Genomic DNA, 22,318 nt, shown 5'->3' with positions numbered 1-22,318 from the left:
CAAAATATATCAGTTCACAAATTTCCCCACGTCTGAGGTTATTATCCCAGTTTGTTGGAACCGTAATTGAACTGTGAGTTGAGGTATTGCTATACTCAACATGCTATATGATCTGCGAGGAAATGCGTTTGACATTCATGTTTTTGTATATACGCATCTCGATCAGTATTGGCAGCAAGTCACTATACCTTCGAGTCACGAGTCATTTAACGTCATTGCACATTTTGACTCGAGTCAAGTCAAACACATCTTATGAAATAATATCTGAGCCCATCTCGAAATTTCAACGATATCGCAGGGCCGCCTTATTTGGTAGCAGAGGTAATAGCTAAAAATTCAAAATCTCACACGGAAGCGGAGAAAGTTATGTTTCCGGCATGCACCAGAATCGTAAAAAACAAACTGTTTGGAACCAAAGCTGCGAAAGAATTGACAATGATTCCTATGTCAAATTATGCCATTCTTAGATATAATTGTGATATGTCCGAAGATATTTCAGATACCGTAATTTCTTCTTTGAAGCAGAGCAAAGCCTATTTGAGTGATGCGAAAATGTAGGACTTGGTCAAAGACCATCTCTGTATGACTGTGGGTGCTGCTAATTATTCTGGTAGCTTGTAGGTGTCGTAAACCAAAAATGTTGACAGCCACTGTGCTAGTGCTGCTAGCACTCGTCGGATCAGGCCCGAGAAGAAATGCTGAAGAATGAAAAACTGCTTGTATTATGTAGCACATTTCTGCCCAAAGCTTATGATTGAAATATGAAATACTTCCCCGTCAATGAGTCCTCAATCAACACAACAAACATCGCAACATTATAACCACCTGACGGCAATGTCACATTAACGAGTATCCCGCCGGCCATCCGACAGTCGACGAGCATGTCCACATTCAAGTCGAAATACAAGCAATTACTACTAAATAAATACAGTCCATCCTCAAGATTACCGGACCACGACTGACCTATCGATCTCGCTTCCCATGACATGCCGCCCTATTTCTTGTCGCATTCTTCTTCTATACTATCTTCTTTACTTTCATTCAGTGTGCATGCCTCCTCTTTACATCGCCTAGGCCAAGGTGGGTGTCAGATTCCATAGACTACTCCTTGTCGCTTCGACATCTTCCTGTCTTTTCATTGTATCGCATTTTGTGGTGTATTGAACTGATAAAATTGCTAATAAACCAATGATGATGATGATGAGCTGTGACGTCGACACCAAATCCAAATTCCGAGAAAGTAAAATATTGCACGCGTTGTATGTCAGTTTCATGGTGCTCAAGAAATATGACGCAACTATGTGTGGTCATGATCACGCTGCTATTACTTCTAACTCAACGAGGTCTCGGCCCCACAAATCTTTCTATTCGGTAAATGTGTAGCCCTACTTTTCACAAATTGCATCAATTTCGGTAAACATTGGTTTTCACTTCTCTCAGTTTCTTTGGAGTCGTGACTGGTGAGTTGATTCAGTGCGGCAGTTCAATAACAATCCTTTGTATGCCGTACTTTGATAGACGTGCACCGTACAGTACTCGAGAAAAATCGAATGGTGGTTCATTATTAACTAACTAAATTTGATGAGTGCATGCCTACAGTTGAATCTCTTATTGCATTCCTCACAGCGCATACGAGATATTTGAGTTTACAATAAGGATATACGCCGTACCGCTTTCACGTCAAAATTTCTGCATCAAGCTCCCGTTCAGAGGTCTCGAACACGCGGCCCGCGACGACATTTTGGAATTTCAAGTATTCGACGATATATTCAAGTGTCCTATATCTTTTTTATAGTTACGAACTAATAGTTCACTCTAAAGTCTAAAACTTTACCCCAAAAACCTGAAATGTCTACCAACTTCACTATCACATCACTTTTATAAGCTACCATGAGGTAGAAGATCAGCTTTTAAGTCACAAGTCTACTTCATGTTGACAAAACATCACCCGCCGTTGATGATTCGGGACTGAAAATTGTGATTTGGTTTGGCGCGACCTTTCGTAAGATTACTCGATTTCGGATTGACTGGGTAAATAAATAAAAATGACTCTAGTTAAGTCGGGTCAAACGTTAAAATCAGAGAATGACTTGCGAATTGGTGACCTGGTGATCCTACGAACGCAACATTCCACGGAACTGTTATGGGGAATAGTAATACATCAAAAGGTCGTAGCTTGCGCTTCGTAGGGTATATACAGGGCCGTAACTGCCGCACCCCAAACCCCCCAATAAATTATAGAGTATTGTTTGGAAATTTGTGGAACTTTTTCAAAAACTTTTCGCGACGCGCGCAATTTCCAAGAGCCATATATCTTTATTATTGGGTACTCTTACCCCCCAAGAAAAAATACGCAACATTTATAGAAATGAGCAAATCGGCGTTGGACATTACCGCGCCACGACGCACCAAGGCATAAAGTTTTACGCCATGTAATATGCAACTCCAAGAAGTGTGCCAGAACAATCGGCAGCGAGAAAACCTTGGCAGAAAGGAACTGCCCTTGACCGAAAACTTCGTTATATATAGGCCTACAAAATACACATAGGTTTAATTGTCCATAGGCGCTTAAATGACTGGCGCCGAATGTTCCTGCCTTGGCAATCCGAACCTCACAAGACAAATACCACCCCGCAGGGAAAAATTATATGGCAGTGAAGAAATACCAATTTGAAATCGTGTGAAGTTTTAGTTTAGTATGTTTGGGCGATTCTATATTTTTTGATATAACAGACAGGGTGTAACGAAATAACATCGTGTAACAAAGTCAGACCAACGGGTCCGCCCGCCCGAATATGTTAAATTAATATTTACGGACTCTACAGTTTCGAAGACACCTCACTCAGCTATCCAGTTAAATATGAGTAGATAGGACAATAAATTCATAACAATACATAGGCTATGCATTTCCCGACCTTATTGACCGATTTATCATGACTTATCGAAAATTTTCGCGCCTAACGCCGGCTCGCGAAACGGTACCACTGTAATTTCGTGGTAAAAGCGAACAACGTGATGGGGGGCGGTTTATCACCTCATGGAATCCCCTGACTCAAGTTTTTTTTCGGGAGGGTGGGGCCTGACGAAGTGCTGTTTCGTTCCTGGCAAAGCGTATACACCCGGAGGTGTTTAATTATTATTGAGGGTTCCTACCTTTTCAAACACACCTCACTCAGCTCTACCGGTAAATCCGATTGCGTGAGCAGAGAGACGGTAAAAATAACTCGCAATATATATGCAATTCCCGGTGATATTGACCGATTCAGTCACCGAATTATCGAAAATTCTCGTGCTCCGCGCGTTCAGGCGAGAAAAGCTGACACATTGAATGGACACCCAATGTAGAGGACAAGTAGCGGAAAACAGCTCACAGGCATAGGTTTATCACCCTATGGGGGCCCAAGACGAACGTTTGGGGGGGGGGGGTGACGAAGTGCTGTTACGGCCCTGGGTATATAGCTATCTTATCGGGCCAATATGGCAATCATTGACATTCTGTGACCCCCGCGACGTATAGGCTATAGTTGATCACATCCTGGATGTTGTTTGTTATCTTTATCCATATATAGGCCTACTTATCGGTGGTAGTAGTAGGCTACGCTCCACAGCTGTAACAAAAATGAATTCTTCGGCAATTGGACATTTCTATTCCAGCCTGGGATTTCCAGAGGTTCTTAACCAGGGGTTCGCAGACCCCTTTGGGGAACGAAGCAGCCCATCAGGGGGTAAGATCGATAAAAAGGTTAAGAAACGCAATGCCATTAATATGGCGCAATAATGATTATATTTAAGTTGTTATATTGATGATTTTTCAACTCATAAATAGGCATTACTATTTATTGGCATAGCCAATTGCAATGAGCACCATTTTTAACGCCCTGGATCAGTCAACGTCAAATAGCAGAGAAATATTCGAACACCGAATGTAACTGATGTCTGTGTGCATGAGATTTTGGGAATGGCGAATTTGCAATCAGGAAAAACTTCGGATTAAGGCAGCGATACATCGGTATGCCCTGCATAACTGGGATAGATTTCGTAAAATCTAATTGGTCCGAAAAAAAATAATATCTAGATATGACTATTACTTGAGAAATATGTTTACCCGTACTTTACCTGCTTGTCATTTCATGTCCTTTTCGTGGTCGTTAATTTCAGTGTCCAAAGTACTCTAGTTGAAAATTATCTCACCATCCTCCTAACGTGGCTATTTCAATGAAGTGGACTAATTTCCAGCTAATCCGTGTCATATCTTTTTCTCGTTTATTGGCGACGTCTTCATCCAAACTCCACCATAGGCCCTTTTCAATATCAAAACAGATTGAAAGGATATCCCTGCCTGTTCAGGCATACCTGGAACACGATTTGTGGTCATGACCGCGTGACGAAATTGGTCACCGTAAACACTATTATGTAAAAAATGACTGAAATTTCAATTTGACTGACCTCTGCTTCTACTGGTGAAATTGAGTCAAATTTAATGTGCGTTTTTTAGGTAACGTTTTTTAGGCAACCTGACGGTTTGACAATAAAGCCGATGAAATTTTGTAAAAAAAGTATTTTTGAACACCCCTATTGCGCATGGACAGTGGACACATTCTGTGAGACTTATTCAAGTCTCGTATGATAAAGAGGCCAAGAAAATGTCCTTTATCGGTTTAAATTAACATGTCCAGTAGTGCGGAGCGGACCGGCAAATTCTCTGGTCCGGCTCCAATCCGGTTTGCCAATTCTCTGGTCAGGTAGTATTAGGAAAAAGTACTGATCCTGCTCCGGCCAGAAATGAAGAAGTCCTGGCGGAAATCCGGCCCACCACAGTACGGTGGTTCCGTGAATTTAGAAATATGGCTCGTTTCTTTTCGCACTGGCTTGACGGTCACTTGCGTGTTGTTGTTTGGTAGTTACAAACGTGATGCTTAACCATAAAGATTCTGGCCTTATCAAAAAAGTACTGATCCGGTCCCGCCAAAATTGAAAAAATCAGGCCGGATGTCCAATCCGGCTCCGGTCCACGCTCCGCACTAATGTCTAGAATCAGAAAAATATGTATAATAATGAATCCGAGGCCTTGGATATCACCTCAAGAGTTTCATAGAAGCGAACTCGAACTTGAACTTGAACACCACCACTTCATTGCAAACAAATGAATATATTATATTGCACACATGAAAAGCTCATCTGATCAGAATAATCGTGAATTCCAACCAGCAAACCAAAGGTAGCGAATCAAACCATCACTCGGGACGCTGTGATTTCGTTGAGAACTAGCAATTCTCAAAAACTATGCAGATAACTTGGCTCGGACAATTGCAAGAATGCGATTAGTGCGTAAGATTGACTTGATGGACATCGAAACTCGGTAGGCACTTCGGCAGAGCGTTATTAGCTTTTCATTTTCTTGAGGGACGCCTTGCTGAAACCCTGTATGGAACTCAGCAGGGCTCCCCTTTCTGACGACGCCTCCGGTTTGGTATCTGGCTCAGGATCGTCGTCTCCAGTTGGAGCAGCAGGCGGAGGAGGCGGCGGGGGTGGGGCAACAGGAACTGAAATAAATCAAGACGGAATTATTGAAATGTTATAATAAGAGGAATATAAATCGGCATATGCCCATTTTTCATACTCATAGAAAATCGATCATTTTTCTCAGTCACACTTTGTCATGTCTATGCATATCACATTGTTTGAAATTCAATCTTGGCCAAGGCATAGGCGAAAGAGAACTTTAAATTGTGTAAAATGGGCATAACCTACCTCGATTCCACAGCGACGATATATGTCAAGGTGTGGTGTCTTTGTAGTTTTTGGAGATTACTTTGCTGTGATATATACACACTGCACAGGCTACAGATGTGGTCTGTAACTAAGTACTTCTACTTTCTGGTGGTTTATAGTTCTGGTTTAACAGTTTTTAGGCAAAACCATATGTTTTGACACTTCGGGTTTCGAAAAGTAGACAGCTTGCATCACTGTCACGAGTCAAATTGACATACGAGCCGCAAGAAATAGCACAGTCTGCACCATCATGACTGAATATATTTTCAAAGATCGCGCTAATACCACTTTGCAGCCATTCTGCAATAGTCTCAAAGATGCATTTTGCAATTTCGAGAGCAGCCACCCTAACCGCCAAAAATACGCGAACCCTCAACTAAATCTTGTTCAAACTACTTACTTGACGTCATACGTCTTATAAATTACTACTTCTACTTGTAATTCACAGCCATACTTCTACTAAGTAGCAAGGCTGTCGATTATGACCACCTCTGGATACGTATAATGTCTCAATAACAGTCGTGTCCACCGACGACACAAGTTCAAGAGTCACAACATGCCCTGACAGAATTTTACATTGTACAATCATGGTCATCCTTGAACAATAAACCGTGGTTTATAGCTCCTATATCAGCCAAGAGAAAAAATCTACCGCATTGTGTTTAGTCCGAAGTTTACAACACCGCACAGATCAGTTAGAGAAATAAAATTTGTTTCACCAGAAGCATTTTCGCATGCTAACTGACAGATTTTAAATAATTAACCGGAAGAGTATGAAACAAATACAGAAGGTGATAGCAAAAGTGTGAAGAATTACGTACGTACGGAGACAAACAAACGAGTAGCAGTTAGGTAACACAAAATTATTACAAAACATGTCACGATTAGGGCTGGGCTAAATCGAGTATTCGAGTCATTCGATTCTAAATCCAGTATCAGGCTTCAATTCTCACTCGTTAGGACTTCACAACATACTGTGAATGATGTGATATTAAATGCCTGCTCTACATCGCAATTAAGATTACTTGGCCTTTTTTCAAACAAGCCAATTTCATTGCACTTTGTGCAAATGATGTGGGTTAATCAAGACAGAGATGTCATTAGCTTTGTCCTGCATATTTTTTACGCTGTGATATGACCAATCGTTGTTTATAGCCTTCTACAAAGGAACATGGTATAAAAACTATAATTTTTGATGATAAATAAACTCTTGTTGGCAAGGAGCGTATAATATCAGTGCTCGACTCGAATGATTGATATTCGATTCAGACTCGGCTACTCAATTATTATCCCTAGCCCTAGGTACAACATGTTCTCCGGTACTCCACACCAATGATGTCTCATGCTCTACTAATACGCCACAAGCACGAGTGTTAGCATGCAACTGAACAGTTAGTGCCATCTTTACCGGAACACAAAATCCAAACCTTGAACCATGAAGTATGCGGCCTACGTAGCGACTGAAATTGACAACCGGACATTAGTCAAAATCAAACTCAATCATGACAACACGTGCGGTCCGCATTCATGAGCCTCGGATATGTCAAAACACATTCTTCTTCATTAAAACTTCAATCAGTCAATTACTATAAATCAAGGGAATCTCACCAGCTACGATCGCCCAGAGAGGGTTAGAGTTACACACAGGGTTGCCATACCGTCCTATATCTCAGATTTTCCTTATTGTAGGCTGCACCTATTTTCAGCAAGCCGTGATTACTTTTGTCAAGTCATCAGCTTAATAAAAGACCGTGAGTCAGCTTCTCCATATTAAATTAGAATTAGACTTACAGCTGCACAATTTTTTCCAAATTAGATCAGAATTAGAATTACAGAATTCGAAAAACATTTTTCATACATGTAGATGGCAACCCTGGACATACTCCTGATAATACGCACACTGCACGTGCAGCACACTCCTCGCATAAATCTAACGCCTCTACCAAAAATAAAAAATGAGCGTAGGAAAAGTGTATATTTACCCGGAGCTGGTGACGAAGGTGGCTCAGCGTCAGTGGGTGTCTTATCACCCGTGTGGCCGTTGACACCTGGCAAAAAGTGCAGTTTAGTGTGCTTTGTGTACCGTACGCTTGTATTCGACCGGAGTCAAAATTGTGACTAGCACTGAAAATTGCCAGTTACGCGAGATTTTATTTAGGGTTACCCAGCATATCAGCGTGCCACACAATGAAGAACGACAGATCAGCGAGCGACACTTTAGCATGCGCCAATTTGGCATGTGGTTTCACAGCCCCAACACTTACCCTAACCCAATCCTAAATCTAAACCATACCTGGCCCTAACCCCAAATTTTACCCACACGCTCAAGTTTTGCGTGACCAATTGTCGCATGCTGAAGTGTCGCGTGCTCATATGTCCACAGACCTTTGTCTAGACCAGGGATCGCTAACCTTTTTTGTCAGGACCCATATCAGGCTATATTTTCGATTGTAATTAGAGCGTAAATAAAGTCAAGAGTCATACAATGCCATTGACCTGTTACGTCGCAATTGAAGATCCGTGACGTCATCTGGTGTCAGAACACTGGCAGTAATTAAGCCAAATGCCCGGCATTTGATTAAGCGACACTTTAGCTTAGCTACAGGTGTCGGGAAGCATTTGCAAGCTACATATTATATCGGATTTCTGTGAGAGCCATAAGATAACTTTCGAAACTGAAAGCAATTGAAAGGTACATTTTAATGCAAAACCAACAATTTTAGACAGCAGTAAAAGTGTGAATCTACTTCACGCTTTTCATAGGTGGGTGCCCAGGGGCACCATGCAGCACTCAAGAGAAGAGCCATAGCTAAATTGTGATAGCTATGTCAGTCACGGTGGGTTCAATCAGTTCCTCCATGCTGGGATGATAACTATGCAGAATATGCCGCCGCAGATTAGAAGCTCCAATTGAAATAATCTTGTTAACAACAGCCGGCCTCTGACAGGCACAGATGACTGAACTCAGCGACCAACATCTGCCTAGAGTTTCAATACTAGTCGGTTACAAAAGTATAAACAGAATATCACACAAATTACAACATACCATTGGACGCGGTACCACAGTCTGCCTTTTCCTCTTTGGCGCCCGACTCTTGCTTTTTGGATTTCTGAAAAAGCCACATACGGTGGAAAATGAGAAACACAATTCAAGGCCGACACTTCATCCGCTAACTAACCCGTCTGGCCTCGAGCTTACGCCTTCTCCGTTCGTCGTCCGAGCTGTGGTAGGCTTTGGCTTTCATGAGTCGTCTTGATTGAGATATCTGAACGGCGAGAAGAGGTCGTCACGCTTTCGGTCTCGATAAGGCCTAAAATTATAAAAGTTTCAAAATTCCATACCACTTTCTGTTCTTCTCGCAGCTTCTTATCTTGATTCTCTTTGAATTGCTTCAATGTTTCCTTCAACTTGCTCGGAATCTAAGCATAATAAACAGGGTCGAAATGACTCGTGTCACGATATTTTGGTGACTCGATTTGACTGGAAGAGGCGCTGCGCTCTAAAAATGATGCCGTCTCGAATTTAAGGGCAAAACGAAAAAAAATTTTTGGCCGCAGCAGCACAGTAATGGAGCTGAAATTTACTGAAATTTCCACAGTACCTTCACGCTCCAGCTGCCACGGCTGCGTGTCATTCTTTAACCCGTTACATGGCACGATGTCTTCACTGTCGCACTTGGTCGACGCGATCAGGCAGTCACGCGGAGAACGAACTTTAGATAGTTGTTGACATATTTCCTTCATAACATCGGCTGACAACCACAAAGTTCGTTCTCTGCATGACTGCCTAATCGCGTCGAGCAGGTGCGAGAGTGAAGACATCGTGCCATGAAACGGGTTAAGCAATGACACGCAGCCGCGTGGAACGTGAAGGTCCCGTGGAAATTTCAATAAATTGCAGCCCCATTACGGTGGCGTTCCGAAAGAAATGGCTGCAGCCCAAAAAAAAAATCGTTTTGCCCTTCAATTTGAGACCACATTATTTTTAGAGCGCAGCGCCCCATTATTTTTAGAGCGCAGCGCCCCTCAAAGTCATTTTTTCAAATGAGTAAAATGACTCGACACGAGTCAATTTGTGTATCGTCTCGACTTGGACTCGAGTCCTTGCGCATGACTCTAGACTCAGACGGCCAAAACAGACATTCCGTTGTAACTTTGAAGATAGTAATGTCACCACATGATTGGTATTTCGTCTATCAGCCTTGATTCTTGGAAAATATTGCCAGAAACTGTTAGGACTGAGGAAAATTATGATATTATGAATGCAAACTATTCTACATCATTCGAAAGAGGGTTGAACTGGATTGAACTCAGAACTGAACAGTGACCATCAATGACTTGCCCCTCTACTCCCGGACTTGGACTTGACTTGGTGTTGAATTGAAAATGACTCGACTTGACTCTAGTAAAAACTATAAAAGTGAGGTAGACTTGCGACTCGGAACCTTGCGACTTGGTTACAAGCCTGATAATAAAGTAATGATAACTGACCGCAAAACAATTCTGCACTAGTGTTATTCCTAGTGAAAGGATCGCAAAGAATGTCGATCAATCAGAGATAACGAAGAAACTTTTTCAGAGCACACTTGCCAGTTTTTAGGTATACATATTATGTTTTCTGATTCTGGATTTTGGAAAATAGAAACCAGTTTTGCAGTGTGTTTGCATCCCCTTCGAGCGAAATTTTACACAGTCTGGACAAAATAGCCCCATACCACGGTAACTGTATTTAGATTCAATAATTGCACCCATTTGTGGTGTCATGAATCATTCCGAGTTAGTCACGAAGAGCCAACCCTGCCGCTTCAAAAGTAGCCCCTGCTATATTGATCGCGACCCCTCAACAAAATCCACTTTTTGAAATCTTCTACCATCATCAAAGTAGCCTTGGCATCTTTTTGAGATTGCTGTCACCTCTGGTGAGAATACCCGACATCACAAATAGATTTCTACTGAAAACCCACACATCAAATCCATGGGTATTTCCAATGACTTGACCGTTAGCCAGCAATCCAAAGGCGAAATAACATTCGATGTACAGATACACGCACTTACTTTCAGCTGCGGCTTGATACCGACGGTCACGACGACCTCGTTAACGAAAAAGGGATGCATCAGAAGGCCCTCTAACGAAGGCAGACCCTGCTTGCACGCCTCCACACTCAGAATCGATTCCAAGACCGACCCTAAAATGTAGGCGAGGGGGATCATACTTAAAACTAGAGCCAGAGTTGATATCAGACTGTAAAAGAAATATCAGTGTCGGGAATTAGAGGCAAAAAAGATCTGTAATTTTCATGACGTCTCAACATGTTAGTAAGGAGTCAGAGTGTGATAATCTGCGGCTGCTAGACTGGGAATATTGGTCTATTTATTAACGCTTTACAGGTTTTAATCCGTTCAAACAAATGCTATGAAGTTTTCAAAATGCGTTTTAAGCTAGATGTCATATCGTACATAATATATCGAAGTTATCAGTCAAGGCGCCAGACGTGGGATGATCACACTTCCTCAATATAATCGGTTACCGTTACTGCTGAATCACGCAATTATGATTATGATAATAACCAACTATTCCTTGTTTACGAAGTAATGTCATAGTCCGTAGGGGTCCGCGAAGCATTTTCAGGGGGAAGCATTTTCGGGGGGTTCGCGAAATTTGCAAAACGGTTGATAACCCAATTTGTACTTCTTTAAATTAGGTAAATCACGAGGCAGTTTCGCTTCATGGCTGCTGAAACTTCAGGACTCACATCAACAGAATGGACGTTTTGTTGGGGTTTGTGAAAAAATTTAAAAAATTTGTAGTGCAGGTAAATCACGGTGACTTCGAAACGTTTGCAGAAAAACATTTTGTCCCGTGATATACATAACTAGTACTCCGGAATAACTTGAAGATGAGCTGCTACATAGAAATGACTAGACTGGACGTTACTTGTTCATTAAAAAATATGTTTCTCGGTTTTGGTGCCGTGTATGTTGCGATCATAACCAAATGTCTCGTCGGAAGCGTTATTATTACATTCGCCATCATCTATATTTGCGGAAATGGATTTTCAGCACTCGTTCATATAAAATCGAAGGCACAGATTTAATTTCTACATAAATAGTATGATGTTATTTCCAAGAAAAAAAATTTTGCTGCTGTTTGTCACTAGCCTACAGTTGATATTTGTAAAAGGCGGATGGCGGTTGCACGATCATTGAGCTAAATTTGGACAAAAACTTTGCGGGATCCTCGGGGTGTCAGTGACGGTACAAAAGGGGTCCGCGAAGACAAAAAGGTTGAGAACCACTTTCATAGTCCATGTACAAAAAAAGGAATCATTCTTTCAAGATTATGATCACTTGAAAATGCTGTAATCGTCGCAAATCACAGTCACCCCATGTCTGTAAGGTACTAGAGTTCTCGGTTTTATCAGCAAAATAATCCGATGTCGGTCTGGCTATACTAACGGCCATGTGCTGTAATCAAAACAGTTAAAGACTCACGTATTTCTGCAGATAGTTGCTGCGGAAGCGTTTCAACTGTCGGTTTATTCAATGGACGGCCAAATACAAGCTCGTACAAAACATGTCCAAAGCTGTACACGTCTATCGATTCTGAGCTCTGTGGGGAAGGGTAAAATAGTTTTTAAAGAATGCTACAATTAAAAAGCAACAACATGGTACACTCACATGTATCTTGCGAAACTGACAATAAAACGGCTTATAAAACGGCGGGACGCCCAGAAAGTAGTTCTCGAAATCGAGCAATTTCACAACTTTCTCGTCCATAGCGAGATTGCCTGCACCACAAATGAGAGACAAAAGATTTACTAGTCGAAAAAATAAATCGCCTGAAATGATCATTGCCAGCACAAGGTAATCACAGTTACTGAGTTCGATATCAGGTATGATTGAAATATTGACAAATATTCAATATCGATTCCCACGGCTGCACAGTGCACAGTCAACGGTACTGGTAGATATGTCAGAAGCTAAAAAGATTACTTTGGATCTTTTGTTGTTGCATATAATGCGTAATCGCTGTACACATTTTGAGAGAATTAACTTGATGTAACGTTTTCAATTTCTTTCGGCCATGGCAAACTTTGAGACAATGCGACAACACAAACATGGCCGAAATATTGCAGAAAAATAATGAATATTCAACAAAAACTTGATTTCACATCAATTTGACAAATTAACATAAGCCACTTTGATTCCACAGCAACAATTTAGAGGAGTATATCCTATTATGATGTGTGAGACATTGCCAATGCAAGGTTACAGTATACTACTCAAAAACAGATCTCACTGCCGCAGTTTACATTACATCATTTTCCGACCACGAAAAAGTAACAGGGGAACTACTGTCGACCTAGTACATGGAAATTCAGCAAAGAAGTGTTGAATGAATCACCACCGGTACCGATTCCTTCATCAGTGCAAGCAAGTGAAAATCGCCTCCAGCATAAAAATAACATAAAACATGGAGGAGATAATTATCAGTTAATCAGCGTGCATGTTATTGTGTGTGAATTTATAGTCTCTATAGTTTCCAGGCTTGGACTTCGAATCTAATTTGTGAAATGTTCCATGCTCTAATTTAAATTCAAATCTAATATCTGGTTTTCCTGAAAATGCTTCAGGAGAACTGTATAGTGCGAGACGAGTCAAGCTTGCGGCACAGACATTTGCCATTGTTATGCTAATGAGATTTAACTCTGATTTGACATGAACTGAATCTCATTCAACGTCCAAGTTAAGGCAAATTCAGTTATTCTAATTCTAATCTAATTTGGAAAAAAATGTGTAGGTATAATTCAAATTCTAACATAATTTGACAAAAAAATGTACAGCTATAACAATTCTAATTCTAGTCTACTTTGAAACTACCGTGAAGCTATAATTGATTCTAATGTAATTGGAAGAAAACACTGTGTAGCTAAAATTCTAAAACAAATCTACCGTAATTTTGAAATACCATGTAGGTTTAATTCTAATTCTAATCTAGTTTGGAAAAAACTGTGTGGCTATAAAACTAATTACAATCTAATATGATAATTTTATAGTTGTCGATGTCGACACACGCTAGCGGCTGACCTGCGTGCAGGTGGTGGCATGCCAGTCCTTTTTCATGCAGAAATTTGAGCATCTGCAGAAAAATGATGCAAAATCATTGAAAAACCCAATCGGGTTCCGCACAAACAGTACCTCTAATATTTGCCTGCCGATTTGTCGGATCTCAGAAGGCGGCAAGGGCAACACTGCCTTTGGAGAGCCGTACTTTTTGAGAAATGGTGCTTTGGTCGGTTTGGCCTGAAAGTATTGAAGAAATACAATTGAGCTTAAGCCAGCCGAGAGAAAAGGAGGGATAGGTAGAACAAAAGGGGGGAGAGGAGGGATATTTTGAAAGAAACAATGTCTTACATTCCGACAGTTTAATCGGGTTGAATCTATGTACAAATGCCAATGCAATAAAGATGAATCTTGCTCATGTTAACATCTCTCTCTTAACATATGCCAGTTGCGGTAAATTTACATCTATTTTATTCAATTCGCCGATGGAGAATAATGATTTACTCACAAAGCAGTTGAAGCGAATCACAAACAAATTTCGGTGTTGATGACTGAATGTGGGTGCATAGTCTAGTATGACGAATGGTTAATGATGAAGAGGTAGGCGTGAAGATGCTAATGCATTCATAATACGGGATAAGTAGACTACTCTCTCCGAGGGATTTTCAAGTTAGGGGATAGAATCAGCTTGGAAAGGAGGTAGAGCAGGGCCGGTCAACCCGTGGCCCGTGAGAAGGTTTTGAGTGGCCCGCGAGGCAATTCTCGAAATTGGTTATAATATCAACAACAAAATATTACCCAGGTAATTAATTGTGAACTTGCAAAAGCTACCGAAAATTTGATTAAACAGATCGCGGACTTTGTGATGTTGATGACTAAAATACCAAGTCCAAAGTATTGGCGTCGCTAGGGACATCCACATTTTCGTAGATCTTCGGAAATATCATAAAGTAGAATATTTCGTGGTAGATTTATTTGATTTGATATTTTCTTAGCACTGCGCGATTTATTGTCAGCCGATTTCTTGCTTTTAGTATTGGTGCCTCCTGAAAATTAAAAATACGCCTAATTTACGGAATTGAGTCTAACTATATTGACAATTATGCGAGAACATGTCGTCCGACATGCGACTTCGCGTCTGCACTAGCGGAAAGATCGTCGACGATGAACCTTGCACAAAGTGATCGACGCACGTTCACTGAAATCTTCGATATTGATGTGTCCAAGCGCCGATTAGTCATGTCCTGGTCAAATGAGCTTAACGGTATACACTATACAGGGAAGACCCACGATATATGCAAATAATATTATTTTATTGACTTATTTCGTTCTTTAACTTGAAAAAATTTCGCGCTTCGCTCGGCTAGGACATGTAGGCTACACAAAGTTTCCATGACATAATTGTTATCGATTTTGATGTTTTGTAATATAAGTCCTTTTTCACCGTTACCAAATCCGGTTCGCTCCTATCGGACGACTAAAAAAGGACATCGACATTCAAGTGGCCCGCGCAATGGTTCGTATATCGCATGTGGCCCTTTGGCCGAAAAGGTTGGCCAGCCCTGAGGTAGAGGGTTCTTCAATTCTACCCCCTGTCTACGTCACTGAGCTTAAGCGATATCTTTGCTTCGGATATACAAAATTTCAGGCAGGTGACGTCATATTTGGTGATAGGATTGTTAATATTCAATGTTCTTTCCAAGTTTCTACTAGTTGCTGACGATTACCCCTGACGAGTGTCAGCCGAAAATATGAATATATCAGTCAAATACAGTAGATAACAACGAAATCACAAATTACCTTGCACAGATAATCCCGCAACGACCCGTTCGTGTAGAATTGTTTGATAGTTAAGCCTCCGTTTTCGTTAGTCATCGCGTGCAGGGCGGGACATATCGCAGGGTGCTGGATAAAGATTATACCGTAACTAACTGCTCCTTTCTAGGACACTTGCTACATAGCAGCCAAACAACAGACTTTTAAAGACAAATAATCATCACAATGAAAATACTGGACTCGGTTACCGGCTGCACACTCAACACAGCCACATTCATCGAGTGTCAATACTAGAAAGTTCTTGGTTCCTTCAAAATAATGGACCACTCCACCACACTACTCTAGTAGTTTAAAAATTCGTCAAGGGGTTGCATACTTATAGCAGGGTTGAAACCAAGTCACAAGGTTCCGAGTCACAAGTGAATCTCCCTTTTATAGTTTTGACTCGAGTCAAGTTGAGTAATTTTCAATTCACCACCAATTCAAGTCCGAGTCCAAGTCAGCTAGTAGAGGGTCGAGTCCGACCTGTCTGAGTCATAGTGTTTTGACTCGAGTCCGAGTCCAAGTCAATATGCTCAATGTTCAGTTCGAACCAATTTTTTCAACTCTGCTTGAGTGATATAGAATGGCTCGCATTCATAATATCGAAATCTTTCTCACTCTTAATAGTTTCTGGCCCTATTTTCCAAGTATCAGGACGGGCAGACGAAATACCAATCATGTGGTAACTTTACCGTTCTTCGAAGTTACAATGAAATGTCTGTCTTGGCCGTCCCAGTCTCGAATCATACAACTTGGTTCGAGTCATACACAATGACTCGAGTACAAGTCGAGTCGATACAAAAGTTGACTCGAGTCGAGTCATTTTACACGTTTGAAAAAATTACTCGAGTCAAGTCGAGTCACCAAAAAATCATGACTCGAGTCATTACAACCATGTCTTATGGTAGTTAATCGGAAATAGGCTTAAATACTTTTGAAATTTCAAGATGTATCTTTGCGACTAACAAAAAATAACCAATACCACTACAAATCGGTGGCATCTTCATTGACTCAGCATCGAACTCAGATCTAGCGACTGATTCAGAGCGTGTATGAGCCATGCCGGTTTCGATCACAACAAATACTGACAGCAATAATTAAGAGTCATACTTGTAGATTTGGAAGAAGCTTGAAAACCGCAGCCATATCTCGTTCGCTGAGTAATTTCTCTGCCCCGTGCACAGTCTGAAATTGCACATAAATTAAGCTTACAACATTAGCTGCCTAATCTTTCAAGCACGGCCAGTGGGCATTGGCCACAGCTATGCAAGTGACACCAATGCAGTGCACCTGCAACCTAGGAGCCAAGTAAACTATCATAAAGGTTATTAGCCTATTGAATAATACAGTCATAGTGAAATAAATATTTTCGGCTTACACCTATCAGGAGTAATAGTCAGCAGCTAGTAGAGATTTTTCTATTCTCAACTAGTTGCTGACGATCACCCCTGGCGAGTGTCAGCTGAATATAAACGGATTTATTTCAATACAAATATATTATTATTCAGTTGTACAATGAAGTTCTGTATCCCCGAAAGTCTTTAAAATGGTTTATTCATGAAGAACTGCCCTCTCTCCGGTGAACTGATTATGAATCAGGAAAATTGTCTGCTCTTGAAAGAGCCCATATCGGGTACAGAGAATCTTCAAAAAGTGAATTAACACCAACTAAATCTAGTGTCTCACTACCGCTATATTACAATGATGTGCCTTAGAGATTGGAACAGCAACAAATACTTGATCGATATGCAATTGATAAATATATTCACATTGAAATAAACCCGACTATTTTCGGAACTACTAAAGAATTCAGCAGAACTTTATATATCAACAGTCGTAACACAACTATGATGTCACATGCATGAAATAATAATAATCGCACCCCTGATGAGTATCAGCCGAAAATGTTCGGACTTATTGCAATATAGCTTTCAATACAACATCCATTGTAGCAGTATATTTATTAAACTCGAAGACTTTTCGGGTGCCTCTTTTCAAGAGTTATCGGCACACTGAAGGGATTTAAACAGATTTAAAAGCAAAACCAAAAAGGCACAGTATGACGCAACAATCAAAATCACAGACCATGAAATTCGCATTGTATCAATGGCAACAATAACAAACTAAGAAGCATACTGACATACGGTACTATAGTAGCAGCACAATTTGTAAATAAACAATTAAACGCACGGAACATCATTCACTAATGAGAAAGTTGTAGGTTATAGAGGAAATCTTTCTGTCTGCATAAAATAGGTTTGCTCAACTGAATAATAGTAGACTCCAACACTTTTAAATGAAACACAGATCTACCACGCGCAATGACAGTGAACATATTGCAATAGGTATGCATTGTTCAATTGTATATTGAAGTTCTGAACCTCCAACAGTGTTTTCAAATATACACATAAATGTTATCAATAATACCTTCCCACTCTGATGTTATCAGAGTACCAAAGCTAGTTTCAGTATACGCCGATAAGCCGACTTACCCAAGATAAAAGCAATCTCTTCTTTGGCTGATCTTTCGGTTTAATAAGAAAGAAGCTTTTCCGTAATCTCCAGCCCATGTCTTTGATGGGCTCAACGACTTCCCAATGCGGCTCCGAACGAAAGAACATCGATACATTTTGCAACGCTGCTTCTGAAATAACAAACGCACTGTTGGCCGTTGATTGTCGAAAATGCAGTAGGTCGTCAGTTGTTTTTATTTCATTGCATTGCATTGTTGTTTTTATTTCATTCTATGAACACACTACTCATTCTTTCCATATACGATTCCTTTCTGGGGCATAGTCAATTGAAATTAATAGTACGTCGACATAATAGCATGTGACACTTCAGCATGTGGGTTAAATTTAGGATCAGGTCATGTAAGGGCTACTTTCGTTGTTACATTTGGGGTTCGGGTTAGTTTGGGCTTTTAAAGGCACATGCTCAAACGACGCATGCTCAAATGTCGGACGAACGAAATTAATATATGGTGGTACCTGTTGAATTGCGTCGTTTGCATATTTCACGATCAAAGCACCATGCTAATTACTGGTAAATAATTATTTCATCATGAAATGGAGATGCAAGAAGAGGTTTTCAGAGTAGGTCACCTTGCTGCAAAAGCAGAAATAGGACTAACGGTATAAATTCCTGCTCATTTACTACTAGATTGAGTAGGCCTATGTAAAAAATACCCTAAAACAAAGACACATACACAATAAGATTTGTGCGTAAGTGACTGTATAACGGTACAGACGAATGCCGGCGATATGATCCTTAAGATCGTGACGTCGAACTAGAGCCCAGGAGATCATACACAATATATACAGTATACACTCATGCTTACTAGTTATGGTGTTACAAAAAACAAAACAGAAAAACACAGTGGACGGCTTGATACAAATAGGTGAGATTCCCGAATATATTGAAGTTATCATGATACAAGGGCAAATTCACCCAGTTACGACAATTTCACTCATAAAAGTCATGCAAGCATATCCAATTATCCAAAACTACTTTCTACCAACTAAAATCTTAGTGTAAATGAAAAGTAATTAGTTTTGCCCGATAAAACTAGCAAGCAAAAATGGAAGTAGCATAAAAACACCATCACTGTATAAAAGTAACATTCGGTTTAACTCACCACTGGTGTTGAAAGTGTAGTTATCTGTGTCAAGAAATTTCTTTACGATATCGCTGGCAGCAAGAAACGGATGGGCTAATATTGTATCCATTAGATGTTGCAGTTTCTTCTGCCTTTCGGCAATGAACTCTCTTTCCATGTTGCCTAGTAATTTTTTTGGCGGTAACGGCAAATCGACTCCCGATACCTTCAGCGACTCGACCAAAGAAGCGAAATCGCTATACCGCTTCCTAATCTGTAAAAAAAAGAAGTGTTATTACACCCAATTTGTGTGTAGAACATAATAGTTTCAAGTTCGAGCTGGAGCTTGTTAAGATTTTTTTCAGAGAATATTTTGATTTACAGTATATCAATGGTGTGGAATGAAATGGATCATGTCCATTTTAGACCTTTTGAGAAATTGAACTTTTGCGAAGTTTTCATTCTCTTTCGAACACATTTTGGCCACTTGACTTTGAAGCAATGTGATAACCGTAACATGGCCAAAATATGGCTGTGAAAAAATGAAAACTTAACAAGAACTTGATTTCGAAATTTGAAAAATGATCTCAAAATTTGAAAAAATGGACATGCTCTTTGATTTTACAGTGACGAAAAATACTACCGGACCGGTAGTACCGGTATTGTATTTATCATTATCACTATGACAAATTTTACACAACTTTCCCAGCACTGGTGCAGCTCCCTTGCTCATTACATATGGAATCACCCATAAACTCGTATGTAACTCAATAGATATATACAGATCGCCAGGCTTATGACACACCGAGATAAGGGTCGATGCATCAAGTGCAGCCTAAGTTTGAATGGGTTTGATCCTGTTTCAAATTTAGTCCAATGCCAGTTCAAGAGGCTATCTGACAAATATTGTCAGTAACCGCACGCCTATAATATATCTTCACTAGAATTCCAACTGTTCAATATTAATGGTAGCCTACTGGTTAAAGGAATCTACTGGACTATCAACAATCCCTGCAATCAACTGTGCGGCATGATATAATTTCCCAGCATAAGGGGTACAACTTTCTCATCAGACATTCATGTGAAAAAGTGGGTCGAATGGGAATCACATAAATATCATACGGAACTATCGATAGATGGTCTATCGAATAAACTTTTCATACAGTAATTGTTCATCAATTCACTGAACTTAGTTACTGATACTGTATACTTACAATCCAAGAATTCTCTTTCAGTTCACCCCTTTGAACCCTCACAATGAATTCCTGTAAAAAAAATGATAAATATAAATCGACCTACGGTTATCAGTAGGGCAAGTTTTTGCAACTTTTACGATTTTTCATGAAAGTGAAATACACGGCAAAATTCGACTGAAATACCGTAAATCAGCACTGAAGTAAAGTAATGCTGTTACGGGTATTTCGGGAGCTGAGCCGGAAAATTGACCTTTTTTTTAATGGAACTGGGGAGTTGACCTTTTTTTCCGAGCAGAATGTGGTCTTTTAGTGCAACTTTTGTGAAAAAATAAATGCAACTTTTTACTGCAACTTTAATCAAAAATAAATGCAACTTTCCACGGATTCAACCGCAACAAGAACTTCCCTAGTTATCAGTCAATAACGCCAATGAAGTTACAGGAATTACCATATCCTGAGATAACCAACATCAATCATCCGTATCAGTTTTTATTAATATTTTCATCATTCATCAACTATCAAAGAACATATTTTTTACTTCATTTTACAATTTTGATACATCGGAAAAAGGGGATAGGTATCGTTGATTTGTGGTTTCTTCTTCCTGTGATTTCATACAGTTTGTCGACTATCCATTGTTACAATGTAGGCCTATAAACTGTTTTAATCCACTGCTATGGTGGTGACGATTAAGAAGACCTTTACAGGTCATATCAGCATATCACCAATTAGTTGTGTCTGTGTGACATCTTATACCTGCGTGCATTGTACACGCTAAATTGTTGCACGAAGCTAACAATACTTCATTATTGCTAACTTTTACAGCCATATTTGCGAGGGTTATCCGACTCTCGAGTAATATACCGTAACAGAACGGACATAACACTTGCCGTGTGTGACTGCACATTGTCTGTTCCCTGCAGCGTACAGTAGAGCGGAATAGAATCATCCAGAACGTGTACTTTGCCGGTATCCAAAACAGCCATACTTATCTCGTATATACGATTCAATCTGCGGCGAAAAGTCCAATCTATAACGTTACAATTAATCCAAATTCCGAAACAGTATGACCCAAACCACCACTCAGTGCCCGAACCACTGAAAGAACAACAGTGAGCTACCGAGTCCGGATATACATCCGGATGTACTTGTCAATCTTGTAGCCATAGATGTCGGAGAGGAAAAGCTTTTGGTGAAGCGGAAACAAGTTTTCTTATATTGACCGTAAACCGTGTTTATATAGCTCAGTGCCGTAAACTACAAATGCATTTAATGGTGACGACTGTCGACTCACTACGTGAAGATTCAGCTTTAACCAATGACATACATGAACGCACTCCGTATACATTTGGGACTTGAACAAGATAAAATGTGTTGCTTGATTTTGTTGAAACTATTTGTCATATGGTTAATCGTTAATTCCGGAAATTAACTGCATTATGCTATGTATATGTTTCTTTAACGTAATGCAGTCTTGAAATAGTGAGAAAGTGTAGAATATCATATAAAACATGGTCGCATCCCCTGCATACCAGAGATGAGCATGGATTAGGATTAGGTTTTGAAAAAACAGGATTTGTGAAATTTTGTCGGATTTGGATTGGATTTGGATAAGACATTTTTTTCAGAACGGATTAGGATTTGGATTGGATTTTCCTTTTTTCTGGGAGATTGAAATGTCATGTGGCGAATGGCGACAAACTTTATTCAGATCAGTTATTAATGTACTTATGGTTACTAGGTTATCTTGAATCAAGTGAATCGTTGGTTGTGAAAGAAAATTTTCGAATCCCTCCATTGCATAAATTAGTTTTTTTTCTGAATTTCCAGTTGGAATCGGATTAGGATTGGACATGGACTTGAATATGAA

General features: G+C 40.1%; 1 protein-coding gene across 3 annotated transcripts; it reads right to left on the bottom strand.

Moving 5' to 3' along the window:
- Positions 1-5,129: 5,129 nt before the first annotated feature.
- LOC145453917 (PX domain-containing protein kinase-like protein) lies at positions 5,130-21,518 on the bottom strand. 3 transcript variants are annotated; one of them, XM_080331883.1, is made up of 17 exons: positions 21,339-21,518; positions 20,467-20,517; positions 19,292-19,526; positions 18,147-18,298; positions 16,765-16,839; positions 15,637-15,741; positions 13,972-14,076; positions 13,861-13,912; positions 12,451-12,560; positions 12,265-12,382; positions 10,828-10,958; positions 9,115-9,192; positions 8,952-9,038; positions 8,819-8,882; positions 7,755-7,820; positions 7,200-7,232; positions 5,421-5,543 (listed from the first exon to the last, which is right to left on the bottom strand). In XM_080331883.1, the coding sequence occupies exons 1-16, from the start codon at positions 21,432-21,434 to the stop codon at positions 7,222-7,224; spliced, it is 1,536 nt and encodes a 511-aa protein (XP_080188009.1). In that variant the 5' UTR covers positions 21,435-21,518; the 3' UTR covers positions 5,421-5,543; positions 7,200-7,221. The 3 variants fall into 3 exon arrangements, with proteins under 3 accessions (XP_080188007.1, XP_080188009.1, XP_080188008.1); XM_080331882.1 differs by having other exon boundaries at positions 5,440-5,543; positions 7,181-7,232; XM_080331881.1 differs by lacking the exon at positions 7,200-7,232 and having other exon boundaries at positions 5,130-5,543; positions 21,339-21,517.
- Positions 21,519-22,318: the final 800 nt, after the last annotated feature.

The sequence above is a fragment of the Botryllus schlosseri genome, chromosome 13, assembly GCF_051294905.1.
Source record: "Botryllus schlosseri isolate E-star chromosome 13, Bs_hap1, whole genome shotgun sequence".
NCBI classification, from domain to species: Eukaryota; Metazoa; Chordata; class Ascidiacea; order Stolidobranchia; family Styelidae; genus Botryllus; species Botryllus schlosseri.
The sequence above is the reverse complement of the archived record's forward strand: the minus strand, read 5'-3'. Positions and strand labels throughout refer to the sequence as shown.

What these genes read in the sequence shown, in the direction of transcription:
- LOC145453917 (XM_080331881.1), bottom strand. Translation starts at nt 21,434, where the DNA reads ATGGCTGTTTTGGATACCGGCAAAGTACACGTTCTGGATGATTCTATT. An exon ending in ACAATGTGCAGTCACACACG is followed by an intron (nt 20,518 to 21,338) that starts GCAAGTGTTATG and finishes TTTTTTTTACAG; the next exon opens with GAATTCATTGTGAGGGTTCA. An exon ending in GTATCAAGCCGCAGCTGAAA is followed by an intron (nt 9,193 to 10,827) that starts GTAAGTGCGTGT and finishes TATTATGCTTAG; the next exon opens with ATTCCGAGCAAGTTGAAGGA.